This window comes from Macaca thibetana, chromosome 10, assembly GCF_024542745.1.
Source record: "Macaca thibetana thibetana isolate TM-01 chromosome 10, ASM2454274v1, whole genome shotgun sequence".
NCBI classification, from domain to species: Eukaryota; Metazoa; Chordata; class Mammalia; order Primates; family Cercopithecidae; genus Macaca; species Macaca thibetana.
The window spans coordinates 19,765,119-19,788,786 of NC_065587.1; the positions used below are offsets into that span (position 1 = coordinate 19,765,119).

A 23,668-nucleotide genomic window follows, 5' to 3' on the forward strand; every position below is an offset into this window, starting at 1 on the left:
CTCTGAGGACCCCAGCGGGACCTCGCATTCCCAAGTGCCTGGCTGCTGGAGTTGGAGACCTTGCAGAGCCGCCTTCCGTTCAAACCCCCTCCCCACCCCCAGGAGACGCAGGGAGGAGTCAGAATCGTTGAAAACCAATAATTTATCAAAACGCTGCGTGTATGTGGGGGGAGGGTGTCGCGACAGACAGGGCAGCGGTGGGCGGGCGCACAGGGAGGGGACGGTGCCCGGAGGGTGGGGGCGGCAGCTTGCCACTGGCTGGCCATGCGGGCAGGGAGGCTAGACATTCTTGCCGCGCAGGCGCAGTTCATGGCGCCGCAGGTGGTTGTAGAGCGACTGCACATAGGTGAAGACACACTTGGGGTCAGGCTTCTTGCCCATGATCATCATGTCCTCCACCTCCACCAGAGGCACACAGTCCACTAGCATCCTGCAGGGAGGGGGTACGGGGGTGGATGTCAGCACCGGCCCCGCCTCTCGTGGCGCCCCTCTACCCCAAGGTCTTGTTTATTGCCGCATTGCCTGCTGGTCTTTAATAAACTCCAGGCAGGGAAAAGCCTTCCAGGAAGGCAGGAAGCCCCTGGCTTCATCTACCCAAGCCTAGAGGTATCCCTCGGGGCGGGGGAGCAGAGCTAGGCAGGTGGAGGCGGAGATGGCAGAAGAGAGCCCCATCCCAGTCAGGCAGGTCCTGGGTCTGTTTCCTCCAACTCTGGGGAGGAGCTGGCTCCAAACCCTGCCCGTGCTCTCCCTGGAGACCGCCTTCTGCTCACCCTCATTGGCACACTTCAGTTGGTAGAAGCCTCTCAGCTGGGCCTTTGCACCCAAATGGGCTTCATCACTGGCCAATCTTTCTCTATGGACATTTCTCACTCTAGTTAGCCTGTGGTCCCCTGATGATTGTCTGCTAGCTCCCTGACCCGGTACTTCCTGTTGAGAGGCCCAGACCCCTGTTCTTTGACAGGGGGTAGGGATAACCCTGCTGCTGGAGATGGAGGCCAGGGAATGTGTGGGCAGCAGAGGGGTTCTCTAACCCTTATCATCTGCCTTGGGTAGAGCAGGGGAGGCAGATGAGGATCCCAGCCAATACCAATGGACCATCTACATCATGCTCAGGGGTGGGACCACCCTTCTGGCCATCCTTCAGAGTGCTAGTTGCCCTTCACAGATAAGGAAACTGAGTGACAGAGCAGAGGAGCGACTTGTTTCAAGCCCCACGGTTTAGTAAGTGCAGGTTGGGCCGCATGGGACTCCGGCCCCCAGTTCTGGGTGTTGGCAAAGCCTTTTCCCCACTCTGGAGTGAGTGGGTTGTGCCTATTAAGCAACTGACAGCCCCCAGAGCTCTGAAGCTGGAGTCTGCTCTCTGGCTCCCTTTCCCCTGTCCCTCAACCCCCAGAGCAAGACCTCTTCTGTCTTGATCCCTGTTTGCTCTCTCCTATCTGCCACACCTGGCACATAGCAAGCATTCAATGTTGCAGAATGAGTTTCCTATGGCAGGGAAGGCATAATGGCAAGAATTCCTCCTTATTCTCAAGACACCTGAGAACCCAAGACCACCTCCCATCTTGTGCCCTTATGGACAAACTCAGAACTGTGGTAGGGCTGGGCCTACTCCCAACTCACCTGGACTCCTTCAAAGAAGAAACCTGGGAGGCAGAACACCTCTGTTTTAGTCCAGACTCTATCCCTAACCAGTTGTGGGTGCTAGATAAGGCCCTTTTCTGTGACTCAGTTTCCCCCTCTTTAGAACAGGACAGTTATTCCCTATCTCATTTGAGACCTTACAAGAATTTAGGATGAGTGAGAGGGTTCTCAGTCTGCTGCTGCTGAGTTACGTGCCCCTGGGGTCATCCCTATCCCATACTGGGCTTGTTTCCCGAGCTATACCATGATGCAGAGGCAGCCTCTCTCTGAAGCTTCTTCCAGCTGTGGCTATCGTCCCAGGGATCCTGACCTCCCTCTCCAACCTGGTGCTCCCTCCCGCCCCTACTCCCTTCCCTGGAGACCTTATAAAGCCATTGTTTACACTGGGGCTCACGGCTCAGGGCTCAGGGCTCAGGCTGCCCCAGTGACAGGCCAAACACCAGGCAACTTGAGCAACAGAACAGCTGAGTCACACTTTCCAACTGGATCAGGGCTGGGCTGGGCCCCTCTCCCTCCAAGCTGGCTTGTTGGGCAGCAGCTCCTAAGTCCATATATGATCTGGAGATAGCACCAAGCCCATCCTCCCCTCATCTGCGCTCCTTCTCTGAGTGTGTGTGTGCACGTGTGGACTGCCCCCCATAATGGCTATAGGCCCCGAGGGGCATCTGAGTGTGCCCCTACCTGTCACTGACTCACATTCCTTCAGCCAATCCCCTTGCTCCTTCTGGGCCTCTATTTTCAATCCTCTCTACAAAATGGGCGGGAACGCAGTGATGGGGCAAGGAAAACAGCCATTAAGTGGGGAGTCTGGAGTCTCAGTTTCTGGCCCCACCTCTGAACTAACCATCTTCTCTCTCCCTCCCACCCCCAGGACAGTCTTAGCCCCTCTCTCTCTCTGAGCTCCTTGTCTGTAATGGGGTAGTTAGTTCAGGATCTGAATTCTCTACTTTGGTACTGAGGTGAGGTGACCAGAGAGGAAATGCCACAGCTGGCTTAGGATCCAGAACCCCCAGCCAGAAACATCTTCCTGTTGAACTGGTCCTGCCCCTGAGCGCCCCACTTTGGAGTATGGCACCACCAACTCTCCAGTGCCCACATAGGAGCCTGGCAGACTTCCTGACCTTCCCTCTCCCTCTCCAAACCAGATCTATTGGGAAGCCTGTCTCTCTCGCTCTTAAGCTATTCCAGCCATCTAGTCCATCCCGTCTCTCATCCAAGCCTCATCCAAGGAAGGTCCTAGAATGCTACATCCATCCCTCCTCTGTTTGGAAACCTTTTATGACTCCTGTTGTCCTCAGGAGGAAGGTCATTTTTTTTTTTTTTTTTTTTTTTTTTTTTTGAGACAGAGTCTCGCCGTGTCACCCAGGTTGGACTACAGTGGCACGATTTCGGCCCATTGCAACCTCTGCCTTCTGGGTTCAAGTGATTCTCCTGCCTCAGCTTCCTGAGTAGCTGGGATTACAGGCGTGTGCCACTACGCCTGGCTAATTTTTGTATTTTTACTAGAGATGGGGTTTCATCATGTTGGCCAGGCTGCTCTCGAACTCCTGACCTTGTGATCTGCCCGCCTCGGCCTCCCAAAGTGCTGGGATTACAGGCATGAGCCACCGTGCTCGGCCTGAAGGTCAAACTTCTAACTGTGGCCCCCTCCTCCTCCCTCATATCCAGACTCAAGTTTCTTCCCTTCCTGGTGTGCTGCGCTCTTCAGCTCTCTTGCCCTGCTAAGCCTAGGCTGATCCCTCTGCCTGGAACTCCCTCTCCCTCCTTTAGCCTGAACTTGTTCAGATCCCAGCTTAGTTTGCACTTTTTTCAGATGGAGGGTCCAGACCTGGGTCAGGCACCTCCCCTGGGCTTCCCCCATCACAGTGCTGCTCACCTGGGTCATCACCGCCCATTCAGAATGGTCTCGCCTTGGGCCCTGAACTGCCAGAAGACAGGGCTATGTCTGGCTCCTCTGGCTTGACTAAATGCCCCCCTTACTTCTCCCACCCGCCTCCCTGGACCCTCTCTGTGCCTTGCTGAGCAGATTCTGGTGAAATGGGGCAGATGGGAGAGGCGGCGTTTCTCACCGTGGGGCCCCGAGCAGGGGTTAGGACTTTTTGGTTTTTACCAGCCCCTTCTGGACCAGACAGCGGTAGAACTCCTGGATGTACGTGTACACGCACTTCCAGTCAGGCTCTCGAAGCCGCACCATGTCCTCTGTATCCAGGAGCTGCGGGCAGTCCGCATGGGTCCTGGGGAGGGTAGGGGGCCGGGAAGGGGTGGGGGATGGGGGCAGGAGGCCAGGGCCCCAGGTGGGGAAGAGAGGGAAGAGGCAGAGAAGAGAGAGGGGAGGAAACAGAGACACACACATACACACACACACAGAGACATGAGTTCAATTACGATTCCAGTGCTGCAGTCTGCCAGCCCCCCGCATGCCGCCTCCCCACTGTGGACGTGCCGCTCACTACCCATCACTAATGGTGTGCAATGCAAACAGGGGTGGGGGCCAAACCAGTCACAGGTGCAGAGAACTCTAGGGGCAAGCGGGAACGCGGGGTGGGGTAAACGGCGTTGGCACCAAGGTTGGAGAGGAGGGCTGTGCCCCAGGGAGAGGGGGTGAGGGAGGCGTGAGAGGAGGTGGGGGGGGGAGGAGGAGGAGGAGAAGGAGGAAGAGGAAGAAACTTGAGAGAAACCAGAAAGAAAAGGGGAGAGAAGGGAAGACAGATGGAGAAGGGTGCTGAGGGTGAGGTGAGCAGACGGGGCAACGATTCCAAAGTGGAGGGCTTGCTGAAGTCCTATATAAGCCTCTGGCAGCACTATATAGGCTGGGCGGGCACGGTGCCCGGGCCAGGAGCCTCCTTTTGGAATCTCCAGCCGGGATCCCGTGGGAGCAGGAAGCTCTGGTGATAGTGGGAGGAGAGCAGGACAGAGAAAGGGAGAGAGAGGGAGAAGGGGGCAGAGGGAGGATGGAGGGGATATGGACAGGGCCACCTGGTGGGCCTTGGCCCGGGCTGGTAGGCCGGCCTGTGGCTCCTTCGTTCCGGCGGGCACCTGGCACGCTCAGCAGCGGGTGGGCGGGGATGGAGAAGGACGGGGACTCTCTGGGGAAGGGGGTCTCAGCCACTGACTGACCAAGTGGCCGGCCCGCTCCAGGGGTTCTCAGGGCAACTGGGCCTGGTCCCGATGTCCAGCCCCAGATGTGCAGCAACATTAGCAGGGCCAGGGCCCACACTTACTCCGCAGATGAGAAGGCCACCTCGAAGTTCTGGCGTCGGTTCTGAGGGCTAAGCTGCCCATAGTCGAAGGCCTCAGGGAAGAAGTTGTGCACCAGGGCACAGAAGGCCATCCCATCACTCCAGCTGGAGGAGAAGTTCTGGATGTCGACATGCTATAAGCCGTAAGAGGACGGGTCAGGACCCTGGGGGCAACTCCCCGCTGCTGTCTACCCCTCAGCATTCTGGTATTCCAGACCTAGGGCACTGGGCACAGAGAAGCCCTGTAGCTTGCACAATGAGTGAATAGTTGGAACACGAGCCTCCTCCAAGTGAGTCTGTCAACTCCCATATTTGCGATTTCAAGGGACAGAGCTACTGAGAGGCCCAGCGCCACGCAGCTAAGGCCATGGTCATGCCTCATCACTCCTTCCCTGGTTTAGAGAAATTGACTCAGGGCCTCCTACAGAGCAACAAGGAGGGGACTCCAAGAGTGGGATCCGGCCTTGAACCCTGCCCACCACCCAAGAGGCCCTGTTACTTCATCACTGATGCTGGAATCTAGGGCTTGTCTTGTGTCCTCTTTGAGCCTCAGTTTCCTCACCCCAAGAGCCTTTCCATGTTCCTTGTGAGGCCACACAGTGGCGGGAAGTGTACTGGGGAATAAAAGGAGCTCTGCTAAGAGGGGGGTGCTGAGCTGGGGTCTGGGGAGGCCTCCAGGCCCCCTGGCCTCCCGGGGCTCACCTCGTAGCCGCGAGTCTTGGCTCGGCACCAGTCCAGCAGCATCTGCTTGATGCTGTTGGCGTTGGGGACCCCGAAGCTGGTGGATCGCTGCACGGCTGCGCGGGGTCCGCCAGGGCTGCTGTAGGGGCAGTGTCAGGAACAGGTTACACGACTATAAGGGGCGTGCCTCAGTGGGCCCACCCAGTGGATCCCAGGCCCCGCCTTCCGTGACCTTCGGGCCTTTGCACCACAGATCTAGCCGTGCGTTCTTCCCGCCTCTGCCGGGCCAACTATGAAGCCCCGCCCCCCAATGCCCAGCCCACTTCTGCAGCTCACCCGGCCGCGCCCTCCTTCTCCAACTTCTCAATCATGGCCTTGCGCGCCTGGGAGGCTGAGGTCTTGGGCAGACTCTGCGCCTTCATCAGCTCTTTCTTCTTCTCGGCCTGGCGTTTCTCAAGCGCCGCCAGGCTGCCGGCCCGTGGGCTGGTCTGGTCCTCGCGGTCGAAGATGCTAGGGGTTGGGGAGATGCATGTTAGGCAGGGAGAGGAGGGCTGCTCCCCAGCCTGGGCCACCACTCGCGAGGAGGAGGGGGTGTCTTGTGGCACACTAGTATCTCCACTGCCACAAACGCCTGCCAGGGAGGGAGGCGTCCTCATCACACCCATTTTAGAGTTCACTGAGGCTCAAATGACAGCAAGGTTTTCAACGGGTTTCCGCCTCCCCCTCCCCCACCCATGAGCAGTTCTCTGAGAAGGCTCATTGTACCCTCAAGTTACAGGTGAGTTCAGCTTCTGGGCACTATCCGCTAATAAAAATGACGACTAACATGGTAATAATTCATCTCTGTTGATCCTTTCCTGTGTGCCATTTTAAACTTCACAAGAGCAGGGAGGGGCCTTACCAATTCCACTAAAGGTGAGGAAACTGAGACCCCCGGCAGTAACTTGCCTATGATTTCAGAGGACGTGATGGCCAGAACTAGAACTTGAACAAAGTCTCTCTGACTCAGAGTCCCTGGACCCCTTTGATTCCCATCCTGGATTCTGATCCTGTTCCTGCTTTCTGCCAGCCCCAACAGCCTCTGTTACATGCGGGTGCCCTCCTTCCTCATGGGGCTAAGGTATAAAGGTGCTCTGTGACCTGGGACATGGTTTGCAGATACTGGCAAGTGGCAGTGCCACCAGGCAGCTCAGTGTGGTAGGTAGGCCTCTCTAAGGCTTCAATGCTTTTGTGGCCACTCAGAGATGTGAACCCCTAAGCAACTCACTGGCCTCCCTGAACATCCACCTCTCCTGTGGTGTGGTTGAGAATAAAATGAGATCCCAAAACGAGCAGGATCCTTAACTCTCACTTTGTCCCTCCCTGGCTACAGACCTGTTACCTCCAAGCATCCCAGTCTACCCCTCTATTTTATTTGTTTGTTTGTCTATTTATTTATTTTTGAGACTGAGTCTTGCTCTGTTGCCCAGTCTGGAGTGCAGTGGAGTGGTCTCAGCTCACTGCAACCTCTGCCTCCCGGATTCAAGTGATTCTTGTGCCTCAGCCTCCCCAGTAGTTGGGATTACAGGTGCCTGCCACCACGCCTGGCTAATTTTTGTATTTTTAGTAGAGATGGGGTTTCACCATGTTGGCCAGGCTGGTCTTGAACTCCTGACCTCAAGTGATCCACCTGCCTCGGCCTCCCAAAGTGCTGGGATTACAGGCAAGAGCCACTGTGCCCGGCCGACCCCTTTGTAAAATGGGTTTGCAGTTAGGTCCCCTGTGGCACTGACTCCTCTATGGTCAGGGATTGGGTGCTGGTGCTCACCTGCCCATCTTCTTGGATGAGGAGGAAGAGGAGAAGGTCTTGGTTTGCATCATGGTGCTGCCACTGCCATCTGCAGAAAAGGGGAAGGGGCACCGGGTGAGGGCTGGGGCTGGACATCAGGAGATGGGATGAGAGGCTGTATGGAGGGATGGTGATAGCCGCAGGCAGAGAAAAGAAAGTGACGGCACAGTTGAAGACACGGAGAGAGAGCTCAAGGAAGAGCCGGAGGAGGTAGGCGGACAGGCAGGCAGGCACAGGGCGACGCCAGGTGGTCTTACTCTCCGAGCGCCTCACGAAACTTGACTCCACTGTGGTGGTGCGGGCCGTCCGTGTGCCATCATCTGCAGGGGCAGGGGATGAGAAGGATGTGAAAGGCACAGGGAGCCGGGGGAGGATGTGTTCCCACCCTGAGCCCTGGGCCCCATTTGGCCCCTTACTGGAGTGGACGAGCCGCTCAGTCTTGGTAACAGTGCTGACAGCAGAGCCATCAGCTGCCCGCTGGCTGTGCCTCGTGGTGGTCTCAGTGGCCGTGTTGCCACGGCCCTCCCCTGGCCGGCCCCGTGCCTCCTGCAGCCGCCGTTCCCGCTCCTTGTCCCGCTGGTCTGGGCAGGGGATGCCCCGTGCATGCACAAAAGGGCCACCAACGCCCACACAGCACAGATGCACAGGTGCATGGGACACACAAGATGGGGTGGAGGGTGGCTTGTTAGAAACATGAATGACACAGGTAACAAGGGCCTCTCTAGGAACAGCTGGGGCGAGGGGACAGCCATAACTTGACAGGGAATTGAGTGTGGGAAGGGGCTGATGGACTCAGGCAGAAACTAGAGAATACGGAATAGCTAAACTCAAAGGGGTATGGATCCAAGAAGGGAGTTTCTATAGAAATGCATAGCTAAGTCAGGAGAGGTATCTAGATCTAGTGAGGGGGTAGCTGAGTCTAAGAAAGGAGAAGCTGAATGAGGAAGTAGCTGAGTGGGCCATCAGTGGGTCTTTGGTTGGAGAAGAGCAGCTGGAGAGGCAGGAATATTTAGATCCAGGAAGGGAGCAATTGATGGGAGCTGAGAAGCAATCTGATCCAGGGGAAGAGTAGTTGGGAGAGAAGCTAGTGAAGGGGGTTAACTGGGCTTAAAACAGAAGTAGGTGGGTAGAGATAGAGACTGGGGTGGCCATCAGTGGGCCCTGGCAGAAGCAGCTAGATTCAGAAAAAGAGTAATTGCAAGTATTTGAGAGGAGAAGCAATTGAACCCAGAATCTAAGGGAATGAACAGATGTGTTCAGGGAAGAACTATCTGGGGGAGGAAGTAGCTGTGTCCAGGAAAAGGGAAGCTGGATGGGGCAGAGGCTAAGATGGCCATCAATGGACTTCAGGGAGAGAGAAGCAGCAGGGAGAAGGAATATCTGGATTCAGGGAAGGAGTCGTTGACAGTACTTTGAGAGGCAACTGGATCCAAGGAGAGAGTAGCTGCGGGAGGGAGTGTCTGGGTCTGGGAAGGAGAAGAGAAGCTGGTTGGGAAGAATAACTGGGGTCGCCAGCAGGAGAGAAGGAGCTAGGGAAGGGAACAGCTGGATCCAGGGGGGAATAGCCAAGGGAACTGCTGGATCTAGAGGAGAAGCTGGGTAGGGCAGTTATTAAGCTGGGGTATCCACAAATGGACCCCAGAGTATGAGGGGAGCAGCTGGGGAATGGGGCAGCTGGATCTAGGGTAGGGCAACTGGCTCTCTACCTCTCTTCCTTTGTCGGAGCTCACGAAGTGCAGCCCGGATGAGCTTCCGCTCTTCAAAGTCCGTGCTCTGATCCAGCTGCATATAGAGCCCATCATTGGCTACCTGGTGCCTGCTGGCCTCTGCCAACCCCCAGCCCACCAGATCTGGCCATACCATTTTGTCCAAGACTCCTTCGTCCTCAATAGTCATCAGCTCCTCAGCGCTCAGAGGGCTCTGCCCCTCTGGTGCTTTGTTCACTCGGGTCTGCTCGGCCCCATTGGCTGCTTCCACTGCTGCAGAGGGAGGCTCTGCTGGCTCTGGTTCCATCTGCAGGGTGGGGAGAGGGCATGGACTTTAAGCAGGGGCAGGGGTATCCATGCCCCCAATGGATAGGAGAGCAGATCCTAGGGTTGCTGGCATGCCTTGGAAATAACTGCTAGCCTGCCAGCCTGCTTGCCCAAAGATGGCCATGTCAGTGTCAGTCAGGGAAGAGACACTGACAGCCTTGTTGTAGGGCTTCCCATGTACCCAGAATTGTATTAATACAATGGATAGTAATAATAATGATGATTTCCAGTCCATAGTAACGTTGTATAAGCACTAGGGATTTTACTGTCCCTATTTAACAGAAGGGAAGGCTGGGCGCAGTGACTCATGCCTGTAATCTCAACAGTTTGGGAGGCCGAGGAGGGAGGGACCACTTGTTGCCAGCAGTTTGAGACCAACCTGGGTAACATAGCGAGACCACATCTCTACAAAAACAAAAATAAAAAATTAGCTACGCATGGTGGTGTGCACCTATAGTCCCAGCTACTCAGAAAGCTGAGGTAGGAGGATCACTTGAGCCCAGGAGTTAGAGGCTGCAGAGAGCTATGATCACGTAGCTGCACTCCAGCCTGGGCAACAGAGTAAGACCTTGTCGCAAACAAAACAAGACCAGAAAAAACAAAACAAAACACACACACACACACACACACACACACACACACACACACACACACACACACACACACACACACAGAAGGGAAAACTGAGGCTCAGGGCAGCTAACTGACTTGCCCACAGTCTCTCTCTAAGTGTGACACAGCCTGGGATCTGAGCTGAAGGTAGCCTAACTCCTGAACCTCAGTTCATTTTGCTGCTTTGTTCCCAGCCCCCTCCCAGGCAGGCTCTGCTCTGTGCTGCCAGTTCCCGAGGCCTGGGTCCTCCTGGGCCAGTGCCCAGGCAGCACATGTTGCCCCCCATCTGCCTGCCACCTTGCCAAGGGGGTTGGCCCGGGGCCCGTAGGCTCCTGACCAGGTGTCTGACTGGGGCTGCCCTGAGCCAAGACCTCTATGAAGCTCTCCTCTGTACCACCTCCCCATGCCTCACCCCTGCTGGAAACCATCCTCTAAGGAGTCTCCAGCCCTGTAGCCCTCCCAGGGCATCTCCCTAGCCCCTTGAAGACAAGGCCCCAGGCCAACTATTATGGCCCTTCCTCTCCTGGCAGGGCCTCTCTGTCTGCTATAAGGGTAAGGAGAGCTGAGGTGGCAGCTGTTTCAGGGAGGCTTGGTCTAGCCAGGGTGCAGGGCGGCAGGGAGCTGGGGGCTGGGGCCTGGGTCATGCCAGGGGCTGCCAGGGCAGCTGCCATGCGTGCCTCAGGGCTGGAGTCTGGCACCCTCTTGCCCTAGTCTTAGAGCACTAGTGCCCCAGTCCCCTGTCAAGATAGGTAAACTGAGGCTCAGAGAAGGTGGTGACATATCTAAAGTCACAGCGGAGGCAGAGCCTGGCTCAAACCCTCCCCCTCCCACCAACCCAGAGGGACTTACAAGACTAGTGCTGCGGGTGGTGCAGGTGGAGGAGCGGCGGCGGGTGCTGAAGGCAGGTGGGTGGGCCACAGGGGTCCCAGCATCCTCGGCAGCCTGGAAGAGGGCCTCGGGGTCGGCGGCAGCCAGGAGCAGCTCGCTGGGCTCCAGCTCAGGCTCGAGGCCGGACACAAGTGGGACCCCTAGCCGTAGGCTCAGCACCTCCACCTGCCTGCTCAGTGCATCCAGCCGCCGGCTCAGTGCTGCTCTCTCTGCCCGCAGTTCTTCAGCTGCCCGGGCCACCGGCTCTACGGTGGCTACAGCTACCTGGGCTGCCTGGGTCACTGCTGCCCGGCCTGCCTCAGCCACCGCCCGCAGCTCCTCCAGTGCCCGGCCCAACTGCTCCTCAAGGGCTGAGGCCAGTTCAGGCCCAGGCCCTGGTACCCCCGGCATGGTGCTGGTGGGGACGCTATGGGGGGTAATGGTGGGGCAGTGGCAGGGGCTGCTGCTTCTGGCTGACAGTGTCTGAGTCTTTGCAGCTGGTCCGAGGGCAAAGGCAAGGGCAGCGCGGGCCTGCCCCGCCCCTGCCTCCCAGCCCGCCACCAGCCAGCTGGAGCTGCAGCCCAAATAGAAACCTATTCTGGGCTCCTCCGTGGAAGGGGCAGTGGGGGAGGGGGGCATGCCCAAGCAGGCAGATCGCCAGGCCTGGCTCTAGCCCTGCAGAAATCATAGGCCTGCAGCACAGTAAGACTGCCTGGGTTCTGAAGATCACTGAGATCAGGGCCCCATGCCTCACAGGTGGGGAAACTGAGGCAGGGAACAGGTAATGGACCTGAGCCACCATGTACATTAGCTGTGAGAATCAGTCTGCTGGACTCCAGAGCCTGCACTCCTTTACCCTTTACCCTAACTCCAGCTGTTTTAGACAGCTGGAACAGATGGGGGAATGGAGGCACAGGGAGGCAGGACTTTGAGTGATCTGCTACAAAAAGTGTCTTGGTCTGACATAAAAGCCCTCTGGCCTGCCTATGGTGCTCACATCCAACCACAGGCTTTGAGCAAGCACGTTATAGCACATCACCTGTCCTCTTTGGTTCCAGATGAGTAAACTGAGGCAAGTTGGTGGTGTCAGACCCAGGTCTCACTGGAGCACCTCCCATCTACCTCAAGGGCCTCAGCTGGTCCCCCCACTCTATCCCACACAATCCCTTGTCAGAAGGCAGCTGGATCCTGCTTTTTTGGAAAGGAAGGGTGCTTTATTTCCCTCACTCTCTCCCTGTCTCCCATGAGAAGGCCCAAAACTGGCCCTAGCCATCTCACCTCAGCCAAAGTCCCGTTCAGTCCCTGGTTCAGCACAGAGGGCATTACCTGGGCAGCCGGGTGGCCCGCTTGGGGATCCCTTCCCCGACTGAGCTCCCAGCTAGTGGATCCTGGGCCTGGGAATTAATAATGGAAGCGTGCTGCGTATTCAGTTCCCAAGGCACCTGCTAGGCTGCTGCCTCACCTGATTGGCGCCCCCCTGCCTGTCTGTCCCAGCTTCTGCCCAACCCCCACAGGGGGGTTGACGCAGATGCTAATCACTAATCTCCAATCTCCTAATGGGCCAGGCTGATCTTGGATGAGCAGATGAGCTGCTCTATACCTCGGGGCTGATGTCCAGTGTGGCTGGGCGCAGGGGCACTGGGGCTGCCACAGGAAGAGGGGAGCAAGCCCTCACCACCCTCTGAGCCTCAGTTTCCCCATCTGTTCACCAGGAATGAACCAACCAATTTCGGACTAAGGATCAGAGATCAACATCCAGGAAGTTTAACGCCAGTACAGAGTAAGCTTCCAACACACTTAGGGGCTGATACACTAGGGTCTGGCCTTAGCTCTGCCACCGACTGGCTGTGGTCTGTGAGCAGCCACCTTCCCTCTCTGGGCCTCGGTTTCTCTGTGTGTGCAGTAGGGGAGGAGCAGAGGAACCCTACTAGCCCTACACCCTGAAGCAGTGTATGTGAGGCTGACGGATGGTGAGACTGGTGGGGTGAGGAGGGGCTCACCTTGACGCTGCAGCCTCCTCGGCTACTGGGGGGGGCATGGCTGAAGCTGGTGACATGAGTGACACTGCCCAGCCGAGCCAGGGTCCCAGGGCTGTTGACACGAGTGATGGTGCTCTTGCCCCCACTACTGGTGCTGAGTAGGGTCGGGGGCGCCCGCAGCCCCAGTGTCAGTTCTGAGTGGGGAGAAAGGCAGCTGTCAGGAGGATTAGGTGGAGTGAGGGCAGTGCCAGACAAGGTTGATAGTGCCCTCGCTCCCAGCACACCCTTTGGAGACACCCTGAGCTCTGGCCGCAGCACCTGTCCTGTATGCAGAAGTGCGGTTGCAGGCACTCATCCCCATTGGGGAGGCAGTTGGGGGGCCTACCTGCCCTCTGGTTGCCTGTGGGCAGCAGCACCCGGCCTGTGGAGGCCTGGCCACGGCCGTCCTTGATCTCGATGGTGAATGTAGTCTTCATACTGCCCCCTGGCTCGGCAGTGCTGACGGCCACGGGCAATGGGGCACCAGGCTCCTCTGAACGTGCCACAGGCCCCCCTGCTCCGTTTTCAAGGGGCCTGGGAGCCAAGCCCCGCCCCCTGGGGCCCTCCTCCTGGGAGCAGCTTCGAAGCTGGGCCAGGGGCTGGGCTACTCCTTGTTGCTCCTTGCTGAACCGGGAGGAGGTATCACTGCGGCCCCGAGAGGAGGAGCTGCTGGAGGAGGAGGCAGGGGTGGTACTGGTGAGGGAGGGGCCCACGAGCCTTGCGGGGGTCAGGGGACTTAGGGCAGCCCGGGGTGTGCCATCCTGGAGCCTAGCAGCCACAGGAGAATCCGATGTGAACTTGTGGACACGGTCCCGCACAGAGCCAGCCCGCTGGAACGAGGAAGGTCTGCTGGCAAGGGGGGTGGACTCTAGAAGGAACAGGAGGGCTGTCAGTGACTGGGTGGGACAGGGTCTGCCCAGGTCCTAGGCGGTGTGAGAATAAGTAGTACCTCGGTTCTGGGCTGGCTGGTGGGGGCTGAGCACCGACAGGGAGCGTTGGCAGGGTCGGGGTCCAGCCACGTCTGGCAGGTTGGGGAGGGGGTGATGGCCATGTGGGGAAAGAGAAAAGACAAGGGATAGTGGGGGTCCAACTCTCATAATCCTCTCCTCTACACTTCCCTAGCCTCCCACCTTTCCTATACTCAACCCCCACTCCACCTCTCCATCCCCTCCTGGATCTCCCACACTCCGGCATCCCCACTCGGCGGCGTCTCTCCTACAGGCACCTCTTCCCCTCCCACACTGACCCTAGGATGACTTGGGACACTCCTGGGGGCCGGGCGAGGCTTAGGCTGGAGGAAGGATGCCCAGATCCTTCCTGCAGATGGGGAGGGGGGACAGCCCCCCTGGCCAGTGCTGCCCACAGCTCCAGCTGGGAGATGGGTGGACTCCCTTATTGGGGAGAAGAATGTGCCTGAGGCCCGTTGCCTTTCAAGGCTGCAGGGGAGGCCTCTAACCATGGGGGTGGAGGGGGAGGTGGGCCTAGCTGGGGGCGGGGACACTTCAGGGGTGGGGTGCAGTATCAGGGACTGCCTGGACCTGAGGAAGTTGGAGCTGCCAGGCACAAGAGCCCATTCTCTAGGCAGGGAAAGGGAGGCTGGGGGAGGGGAAGGCAGATGCCTGTGACTACCCCTGCTGGGACCCTCACCTGCTCTCTTGGTGTCAGAAGGGCCTCTGGTGGGGCTCTGGGCAGCAGGGGTCTCTTTGGGGCCAGACAGAAGCTGCAAGGGGGAAGAACACAGCATGAGCAAGGCCTGACTCCCAGACCTGCTCACTTGCCTGGCATCCCTGCCCCTCACCCAGACTCACCTTGTTGACCACCTGGCCCTCAGTGCTGGTGAGCGTTGGAGACTCCTGAGGCTCAGGGCTGGTGGTCTTGGGTGGGCTGGGGGGTGGCTCTGGGGCGCCTGGAACCTCGGCTGTAAGGCACTGGGCCTCGGCAGGCTCCAATGGAGGCTCAGGAGAGGCAGCGGTGGGTGGACTGCTGGCTGAGGCAGGTGAGCTGGATGTGCTCCCAGGTGGGGCTCGCAGCAGGAGTGTCACTGTGGTCACATCCTGGCTGGTGCCTTCAGGGGTGGGAGTTGGCTTTGAGACCTCTGTCTGCTGTTCCTGTTCCTCTCGCTCTGGCACCTGTAAGGGACCCATAGGATATAACCAAGGCTCCCTAGGCCTCGAGTGCCAACCCCACCACTGAGGGCCAGGCTGGCAAGTGCCCAGGGCAGGGCATGCAAAGCAGAGTGGTGGGGCATGGCTTCCTGTAGGCACACCTGCGCAAGCACTGGCAATGATATGCTAAGGGCAGTCTCTGATCCCCATTTCCCAATCTCTTGGCACTACCTAGCCAAAGGGGTTCAGAGAGAACCCGGTCCTGATGTCAGTGGGTGGGTATGGCAGGAGACCTATTGGGGACGAGAGCTTAATAGATCCCTGGAGTGGAGGTTCCTGACCCCTGGCCTCAGCCTGGTTCATCTGGAGTGGGAGTGGGGTCCTGCCAGGACTGTGGACCCAGCGGCCTCTGCTGGCCACTTAGGGAACCTGCATGGCCTGACCTCTCACCCACACTCTCTGGAGAACAGAGTGAACTGTGAGACAGCTGGGGTCTGACATGCAGGCCCCATAAGCCAAGGTAAAGATGTGGGCTGTGTTGAGGGTGAGGGGCAGCCCTGGGATGGGTTGAAGCAGGGGAGGTGCCAGGGGCGGATTTGCATTTCTGGGAGATCCCTCTGGCCGCTGAATAGAGGCTGGAAGGCAGGGGTGGGCCCCTTACAGTCAAATACCAGCCTAGCAAAGACACACAGGTGCTCTATGCTACTGGCATCCATGGGCACAGGACACTGGGCCACCCTCCCACCCTCCTTACCTCACACTGTTCCAGCCTGTGTGCCACTCGCCCCTTGCTGTCCTCTCTTAAGCCACTTTTGGGACGCGCGCTGCACAACCTCCCAGCCAAGGTGGCAGCTGGAAGGGAAGCAGCAAGTGGCAGGTGAGTAGTGGGGAGGTGCTGTGGACAGCAGACAGCAGGGCAGGGGTGGGGCCGGGACAGGCCACATACCCTCAATCTCCTGAGCCCGTACGCGGCGGATGGCAGCTCGGATCAGCTTGCGCTCCTCATACTCACCAGCGCTTCGCAACTGTGGGTGACAGGCAGGCTGCGGGTGTTGGGCTGTGGAATCCAGGTCTTCACCTGCCCTGCCCCCATCCCCTGCCCCAGCCTGGGCCTCACCAGTGCAGTCAATTCCTCTACATCGTTCATGGACTCCAGCTGCCCTGCCAGCCGTGCCAGGGCAGCCCGCTGCTCAGCTTCCCGCTGCCGAGAGCTGCAGAGACATCATGACTAACCACCACTGCCATGGCCAGGTCGTGGAGGATGTGGGCTAAGGGGAGGAGTCAGAACAGAGTACCCAGAACCTTGGCAGAAGGGCATGTGGCTGTGCACACCCTCTGACTGCACACTGATACACATATGCCCATGGACATGGGCACTAATACCACGCACTCAGACGTGCCGTCTACACCAGCACGGCCGCGACGCCACAATCAGGACATGCTCCATGCCCACAAACATCCCTGTTTTTCCAGAAGCGTGTGTGGACGTACCGCCATTGGCACATGCAGTCCACAGATACACTTGTGCTCACGCCTGCCTGCACACATGAGTTGAGCTGGGGCGCACACTCACCCTCTCACCCGCATGTTCCATCCCCCACTACTCACTGCAGCCAGTTCTCCTTGTTGTCCTGCCGCTCGGCACGGAAACGCTTGGATGCCAGGGCCTCCTCCTCGCGCTCCAGCTCCTGCCGCTGCAGTTCCCGGATGGCTGAGCGGATGCGCCGCCGCTCTGCCAGATCTGCTGTGACCTCCAGCTGCAGCGGGGGCGAGGGGCAAGTCATTTTGGCTGCCAGGGGCGGAGGGCTGGCACCAGCTGCCCACGGGCTCTGCCTGGGGCACAATATGTGGCCTGTGTCCACTCCCTCTGTCCCAAGCTCTTCACGTGCCTGCCTGCCCACGCAGGGTCTCGGGGGTAGACCCAGCCCACTCTTTCAGGACTCTTGGGGAGCCCACTTTGCATTGTGGTTCACAGAGCACACGACTGAGTGGACAGTCAGAAACTGCCCACCTGTGCCAAATGCCAAGCCAGGCACTCCTTTCTACAACTCGATTCCTGCCCCTCAGAGCCCAGATCCCCAAAAGCCAGGGAGCTACTGCAGGAGGAGGAGGAGGAAGGCCACCCTATGAGCCACTAACAGGGTCCCTAAAGGGAAAGGTGAGAGCTGAAGTCTACCCTCTGAGCAAGGGAGGCTCCCATGGTCTAGTGACCAAGCACCACAGCCCACCTGGGGGTTGACTGGTTCATCCACAGATGGGGAAAGTGAGGGCAGGTGCTCAGGAGTCCTGCCTGGCTGAGGGCTATTGTTCCCACTGCACTGGCCTGGCCCTAGCCACCATCGAAGGAGCCAGGGCGCAGAGTGGAAGGACCAATTCCCCAGACATATAAGGTAGCTGGCACTAGGGGCCACCCCAGGGCCTTAGAGAGGGCATCCCTGGGTGACAGGTGCTCCTACCAGGTTCTCAGCCCCTCAGTTCCCAGGAAATTGGGGGTGACTGGTCTAACCAGGTTCAGGAAAGAACACCTTCTCTGGAGTGAGTCAGCCAATCCTGTTGCCTCCCCCACACCTCCACCATGTAGAGCCACCCCCTACAGATCCTCAGTCCTCAAGAGGACTGGCCCAGGGTTCCCCTGGAAGATAGTGGCAGAGATAAGCCTCCAGTGTGGGTCTGATAACCAGATGGAGCCAGTAAAGGCGGGGTGATTTCCTCTGTCCCCACCCCCCAAATCATTCAGGGGTAGGGCCAAAGAACCCTCTATCATCTCCCTTTTTAGCACCCTCCCATTATTCCTTTCTGCTTAGGGGGAAGGCCAGGTGGCAAGGGTGGGGATGGAATGGAGATAGTTTTCAGCAGGGAGTGTGGGCTGGCCCAACTCAGCCATGAGCCAGCTTGTCCTAGTCTGAAGAGAGCAGGGAGAGTCTTGGGGGAAGAGCCCTCCAGGGTCCACGTTCCTGAGGAATTATGAGAAGGCCCCCTGAAACTCAGGCCAGAGCCCCCAGTTGGTTCCAGCTTGGCTGGGTGATTAGGAGCATAACCCTTAAACTCTCTGCGTCTTGGTTTTCTCATTCGCCAGTGGGTGGGGTTGGGAACAGTGACTTGGGTTCTCCTGTACATAGCTGGAGTTGCAATAAGCATCACCCCCATACTTGGTTCTAGCCAGTCAGGGGAAGGGAGAGAGACGAGAGGGCAAAGAGGAAGGGCAGCATATCTCGAGGCATCAGTAACATTTATGGAGAGCCTGTGAGTTGAACCCTGTGCTGAGCCCCCTACTTGTCCTAAACCCACAAAAACCCTAGATACTGTGTTATTCCCATTTGACAGATGAGGAGATTGAGGTCCAGGGAGATGTGATTTGCTCATGGTCAAACGACCTGAGCCAGGATTTGAACCCAGGTCTCTCTGACTCCAGGGCCTGCACTAGACTGAGGATAGCTCTGCTATTGGGGTCTGTTTGTCATGGTGGGGACCTCAGGGATCCTGGCACTTTGTTGGAGACCCCTCTAGCCTGGACTAGAGATGCTCTGAGGCCTAAGGAGACCTTATAGCAGAGGCGAGGGGAATGAGGCTCACTCCCCAGCCCCCGGTCCTGGCTGTGTCTCAGGCCTAGAGCCTCCTGTGGTACATTTGGAGACTGGGGGCTGGAGGGGACAGAGTCCAGCCTCTTCTGTACAGAGGGTAAAGAGGCCCAGAGGGGCAAGGGCTAGCCTTTTGTCTCCTAGGTCCCCATTCTCAGTGCTCTGCGCTCTGAGATGGGGTCCTTGTCCCTGACAAAAGTCTGATGTAGGAACTTGCCCACCTCTACAACACAACCCCTGGAGCTTCAGTGTCCCCATCTGGAAAATGGGAGCCTCCCTCTGATCCCCCATAGTGGGTGGGCAAGGCTGGGGACTGACAACCTCATTCCACTGGTCACCCTCTGGCACGACCCTTACCTTTGGGCCTGGAGGCAAAGGTTGGACCACAGTGTCTCCTCTGTTCCACCCTCCCAGGCCCCACCGCTGTGTAAGGAGGGAGCTGTGGGAGGGAGGGAAGGAAGTACAAAGCGCCATTGTCTACTGAGGGGGAAGGGGAAGGGGATGGGGCGGTTTCCGAAACTGCCCAGTGAAATTCTCCCGGGAGGAAAGAGGGTGCTTCCTCCCCCTGGGGGACCGGCTCTCCGTGTGCTCTCTGCCCTCGCTGCTGGGAAGCCTGGCAGGCCCTGAGGTCTCGCTGGGCCTCAGTCTCCCCAACAGCACAACGGAGGGGACTCTCCAGGGTTTCTCCCAATCCCAGCTCCCCCAGTTGCCCATGGGGGTCCCGCCGGCGGTGGCGCGAGGCCTCGCCAGGGGGCGCTGAAAGCCCGCAGGCTCTGCGACCGCATTCCCTCGCAGGGTGCCTCCCTCGCAGGGTGCCGCCCTCGCCTGGCCCACCCCGCCTCGCGCTAGGCGCCGAAGGGGGAGCCAGATATGAAGACCCCCGCTACCGCCAGCTTCAGTGTCCCGACCTAAAGAGAAGAAACCAAGGTCCCCAGGATACCCAGCTGAGTGACGGAGGTCGAACTGGAACTCGGGACCGAGGGGAGGGCGTCCCGGCTGGTGTGGAGGGGCACGCGGCGTGCAAGTCCCCAGGCGCCCCCATTCCGACCATTCCCCGCCCAATCCTCAAGAATGTGCGGGAGCCGGGGCCGGAAGCGACTGCCCGCATCCCCAAATCGGCCAGACGCCGGGCGCAGGGCGGGCGGAGCGGGCCCAGCTTTTCCTTATAAGGCCCGGCCCCGCGGGGAGGAGCCCGGTTCGGGACGCCCCCGTTCTTGCCACGAGGCCAGCGGGGGCCGGGCCGGCGCGCGGGGCGCAGTAATGGCGGGCGCCGGGTGCTGGAGGAGCCGCTCCCGGGGTGGGTCGGAAAGACTTCGAGCGGCACCAAGCCTGAGACCGGGGCAGGTTCTCATCTGTTCTTTCCCAGAAATTGGGGCGTGAGTGGACTGACTTCAACCACTGCTCCAGCTTCTTCTCCGAAACTTTTCTCAGCGCCGCCCGAGCCTCGCATGAGAGAGGGAGGTGGCGGCTGAAGAACTCTGAACCTGACTGTGGACACCTTGAGATGAGGATGCGCGGGAACCTGGCCTAGCATTCCCTCTTTTTGGGCTGCGCAGACTCTGTGACTCCCACTGGGACTTGGACTTCCTGAGGGGAGGTCGAGCTGACTGGTGGGCACCTTTGGAAACCCAACCCCATCCCCTCCAGGCTGCACACATCCTGCGGTGATAGTGGAGAGGCAGACACCCAGAGAGTCTAATGCACTGGTCTGAGAACATACAGGCAGGAGTGCCTTGGGGAGGTTATGGCAGCAGCTGGGCACTGCCCAGTGGCTGGGCTACGCTAGCTGGTTCCAGCCTCTGCCTGCAGGGGAAGGCATGAGACGGGGGTGGGTCACTTGTCTTCTAGGTAAGGTAAATCTTTAATTTGCCCCCATGGACAAGGTTCAGGGACTGGGGAGATGGAGCTCCTCTGGCCCCTCCTCCAGGTCAGGCTGCCTGGTCTTGGGGGTTGGGGGAGGAGCCCTGCCCCACCGGGTTGCCCTACAGCCTCTCTGTGCATGGGGATAGACAGGGCTCTCAGGAAGAGGAACAAGAAAGGGGATGGAGTGGGCTCATCTTTCTTCTACCTGAGATCTGGGTCCATGCCTCATTCTGTACCCATGCCAACTCTAAGACCTAGAGCTTGTGTGCACACACATCTCCCTCCCTCCCTCCATTTTACAGGTAGAGGAACTGAGACTCAGGAGTAGAAAAATGAGATGAGAAGCCACAGAATCCATAAGGGCCCACAAAGCCTGTTTCTCTCTTATGGCCTCGTCCAGCCTTGACTTTCCCAGGACTCTGGTCCCCCGTGGCCCACTATGGGGTTGGGATTTTGGCACAGCTCCTTCTTAGATGGGTGTCCTTGAGCAGGTGATTTTAACTCTCTTGAGTTGCAGTGCCCAGGCTTTCAGAGCTGCTGTAATTATTCTGTGACATGGTATATATACCCAGTACCCAGCCTGCCCCCTGCCAGGCCTTGGCATTGTTAATCATTGCTGCTACCATTATCACTGGGCCAGCTTCCAGGGGTGGGCACTGCCCCAGCTATTGCTCTGGAGAGGCATATCCAGCCTCACCACACCTGTGGCTGCACATGGGCGAGTCCACAGCAGTTACTGTTTAAACAGGTGGTGGCCATGGAGGGCTGGGAGGGACTAGGCTTCAGCACCTGGCATGGACAGGCACATGCCACAAGGGCCTCTGCATCAGCCACATGGAACTGGCCCACCTCTGTTCCCGTGTCCCCCTCCTCCTGACCTTTCCCCCATCACTTCTTCCTGTTAGCTGAGAAGTATCCTGGATTGACCCTGCCTCTCTGGCTTGGCTTTCCTGTCCCCACAGTGGGTGATGGGGCCACTTACCAGCTTCCGAAGGGCTCCCTCATCCAGCCCAGCTAAGGCCTCGTCTGCCATCTCACTGGCCCCTAGCTCCGTTGGTTCCTTTCTGGTGAGATCCCCAGTGCCTGTGGCACCTGTCACCAGCTCAGAGGATTCTGCAGGGGACAGACATGAATCAGGCATGCTGGGGCTTCTAGAAACCACAGACCCTTAGGCTCTGTGCCTTACTTTCCCTCTCTAACCTAGGAGCGTCCATTACTGTCCCATCCTGTAATGTGGCTCCTGGCTGGAAGTTGCCCTCTGCCCTAGGGTGGTTTGCTGGAAAACTCAGCAAACCCAGCGTAGGGGGTCTTTGGTTCCAGCCCTGCCAGCTTGGCCACCAGTCTGCTGTGTGGCCTGGGATGGACTCTCATCCTGTCTAAACCTCAAACAGGGAGGGCAGGGACCTGGATTGAGAAGCCAGAGCCGGGCAAGGCCCACCCAAGCTGTGCTCACCACCAGGGGGTGCACTCCAGTCTCCAGTTTCCTGCCCCACCCACCCATCCCCAGGGCCTACCCAGCCCCCACCCACTCTCCAGGCTCAGCCTCTGGCTGTGGGCTGAACCCATAGTTCTCGCTGCCACCACCACTGTCATTCCCCCAGGTATAGGAAGGTACACTTTGTCTTCCAATTCTTGGAGCCAGCTCTGCTGTCCAGACCTCCTGAAGCCAGGTGTCCAGGCACCCAGCACCTCCTGCCAGTTCACACAGAATTCAGTTCCCCACCTGGAAGGGCTTTCAGAAGCTGACCTGCCCAACCTCTGGATTTCAGGCAAACTGAGAGGATTGAAGAGGGCCAAGGATTTGTCACTAAGCAAGGAGGAAGCCAAAGACTTAGAGGGCAGAGAAGGATGTAATCAAAATCTTCGTCATCTCCGGCTTCCGAAGCTCCCTTCCAAAGTGCCCTCAAGGGCCTGGAACACTCTCAGTGACAGAGGCAAGAGCCCCATTTCGCCCCAGTGCTGCCTATCAGAATGGACTCCTAAATCCTGGCCCAGCCTCCCAGCATATATCTCTTCTTCCTCCTGTAGCCCCAACTAATGTCTGGACTTTGAGGGGCCCTGGTCTGGCACACTGGATGCTTAGTTAATGTATGGTGACTGACTAATGTATGGCCCCAGGACTGCCCCCCCGTCTCCTGTTGATTCATCTTTCAATCATCCCTTCCCTCTCTTCAGAACAGTCACTTGGGAAGTCACCCCATCCAGTGCATGGGTAGGGGGTGAGGGTTACAGCTCCACACAGTTGGGGTATGTGGGTCCCTGCCTGTTTAAGTCACTGCTTGCTCCTCCTCCCATCCTGGTAGGCTCAGAGGTGTCAACCTCCCAATCTCTGCCTGTTAGGATTCTTGCCTCTTACCTAGTTACTCTGTCTGCGTTAAACCTTTTCAAGACTGTACAGTGGTCACCAGCCTTAGGTTCTGCGGACATTCTGATTCCCCCCATGTCTTTTCTTCTAAGGGGCAGGTGTCCCCCTAATGCCTAATTTAGACACCCACGGGACTATAAGAAGATCCCTGCCGCTGCCCTTCTCCAATCCCATGGCTCCCTGTCACACAGTCTGGGGTCGCCGGACATTGTGAGGGGCCTCAGGGTTCTGTGGCAGCTTCCCCAGGGTTTCTGCCGCCACAGACTAGCGCCCCTGTGGGGCGTGCGGTCCCTTAGGAATCCGCAGGCGTCTTCCCCCAACAGTCTCAGAACTTTATCTCATGGCTTAGAGCTCTCGTATGGGTGGGGGCTCCTAGGTCTGGACGTTCCAGAACTCCTGGCTAGACATCCGGGTTCCACCCCCGAACACGTTGGGGCAGCATCAGGATCCCCCCGCGGTCCGCACACCCACCTCTCAGTCCAGCCCACCCGTCCGGCGCAGGCTCGGCTTAGCTCTTTCGGGACCAGACAGATGGATTAGACACGCGCAGGCGGGAGGCGCCGCGACCCGGTGTCCCAGTCCCGCTCAGCAACCGTCCCCTGGATTCTGTGGAGAGCTGCCGGTCCAGCCGCGCCAGCCTCCCGGCTGGCCCCGCCCCGCCCTGACGCGCCAGCCAATTCTCGATCGGGTACCTCCCACTCTCGTGTGCCATTGGGAAAATTCAATTTGACGGCCACGCCCCTCGCAGGCCAGGGAGGTTGGAGATTGTAGTCTTGGGGTCGTCTGCCTCGGTGGCTTTAGCGAGTCGGGTGGGCATCGGCAGGGGGACGCAGGCTCT

General features: G+C 58.5%; 1 protein-coding gene across 6 annotated transcripts; it reads right to left on the reverse strand.

The window, feature by feature from the left end:
• Window positions 1-124: 124 nt before the first annotated feature.
• Window positions 125-23,462, reverse strand: SMTN (smoothelin). 6 transcript variants are annotated; one of them, XM_050806699.1, is made up of 21 exons: window positions 21,756-21,876; window positions 21,448-21,579; window positions 16,633-16,781; window positions 16,142-16,235; window positions 15,971-16,049; window positions 15,779-15,876; window positions 14,728-15,048; window positions 14,567-14,639; window positions 13,869-13,940; window positions 13,266-13,787; window positions 12,902-13,074; window positions 10,884-10,976; window positions 9,250-9,402; window positions 9,096-9,171; window positions 7,806-7,970; window positions 7,647-7,709; window positions 7,369-7,438; window positions 5,898-6,071; window positions 5,583-5,700; window positions 4,863-5,014; window positions 125-430 (listed from the first exon to the last, which is right to left on the reverse strand). In XM_050806699.1, the coding sequence occupies exons 1-21, from the start codon at window positions 21,834-21,836 to the stop codon at window positions 280-282; spliced, it is 3,009 nt and encodes a 1,002-aa protein (XP_050662656.1). In that variant the 5' UTR covers window positions 21,837-21,876; the 3' UTR covers window positions 125-279. The 6 variants fall into 6 exon arrangements, with proteins under 6 accessions (XP_050662656.1, XP_050662652.1, XP_050662654.1 ...); XM_050806695.1 differs by lacking the exons at window positions 10,884-10,976; window positions 21,756-21,876 and adding an exon at window positions 23,302-23,462 and having other exon boundaries at window positions 21,448-21,578; XM_050806696.1 differs by lacking the exons at window positions 125-430; window positions 10,884-10,976; window positions 21,756-21,876 and adding exons at window positions 3,712-3,875; window positions 23,302-23,462 and having other exon boundaries at window positions 21,448-21,578.
• Window positions 23,463-23,668: the final 206 nt, after the last annotated feature.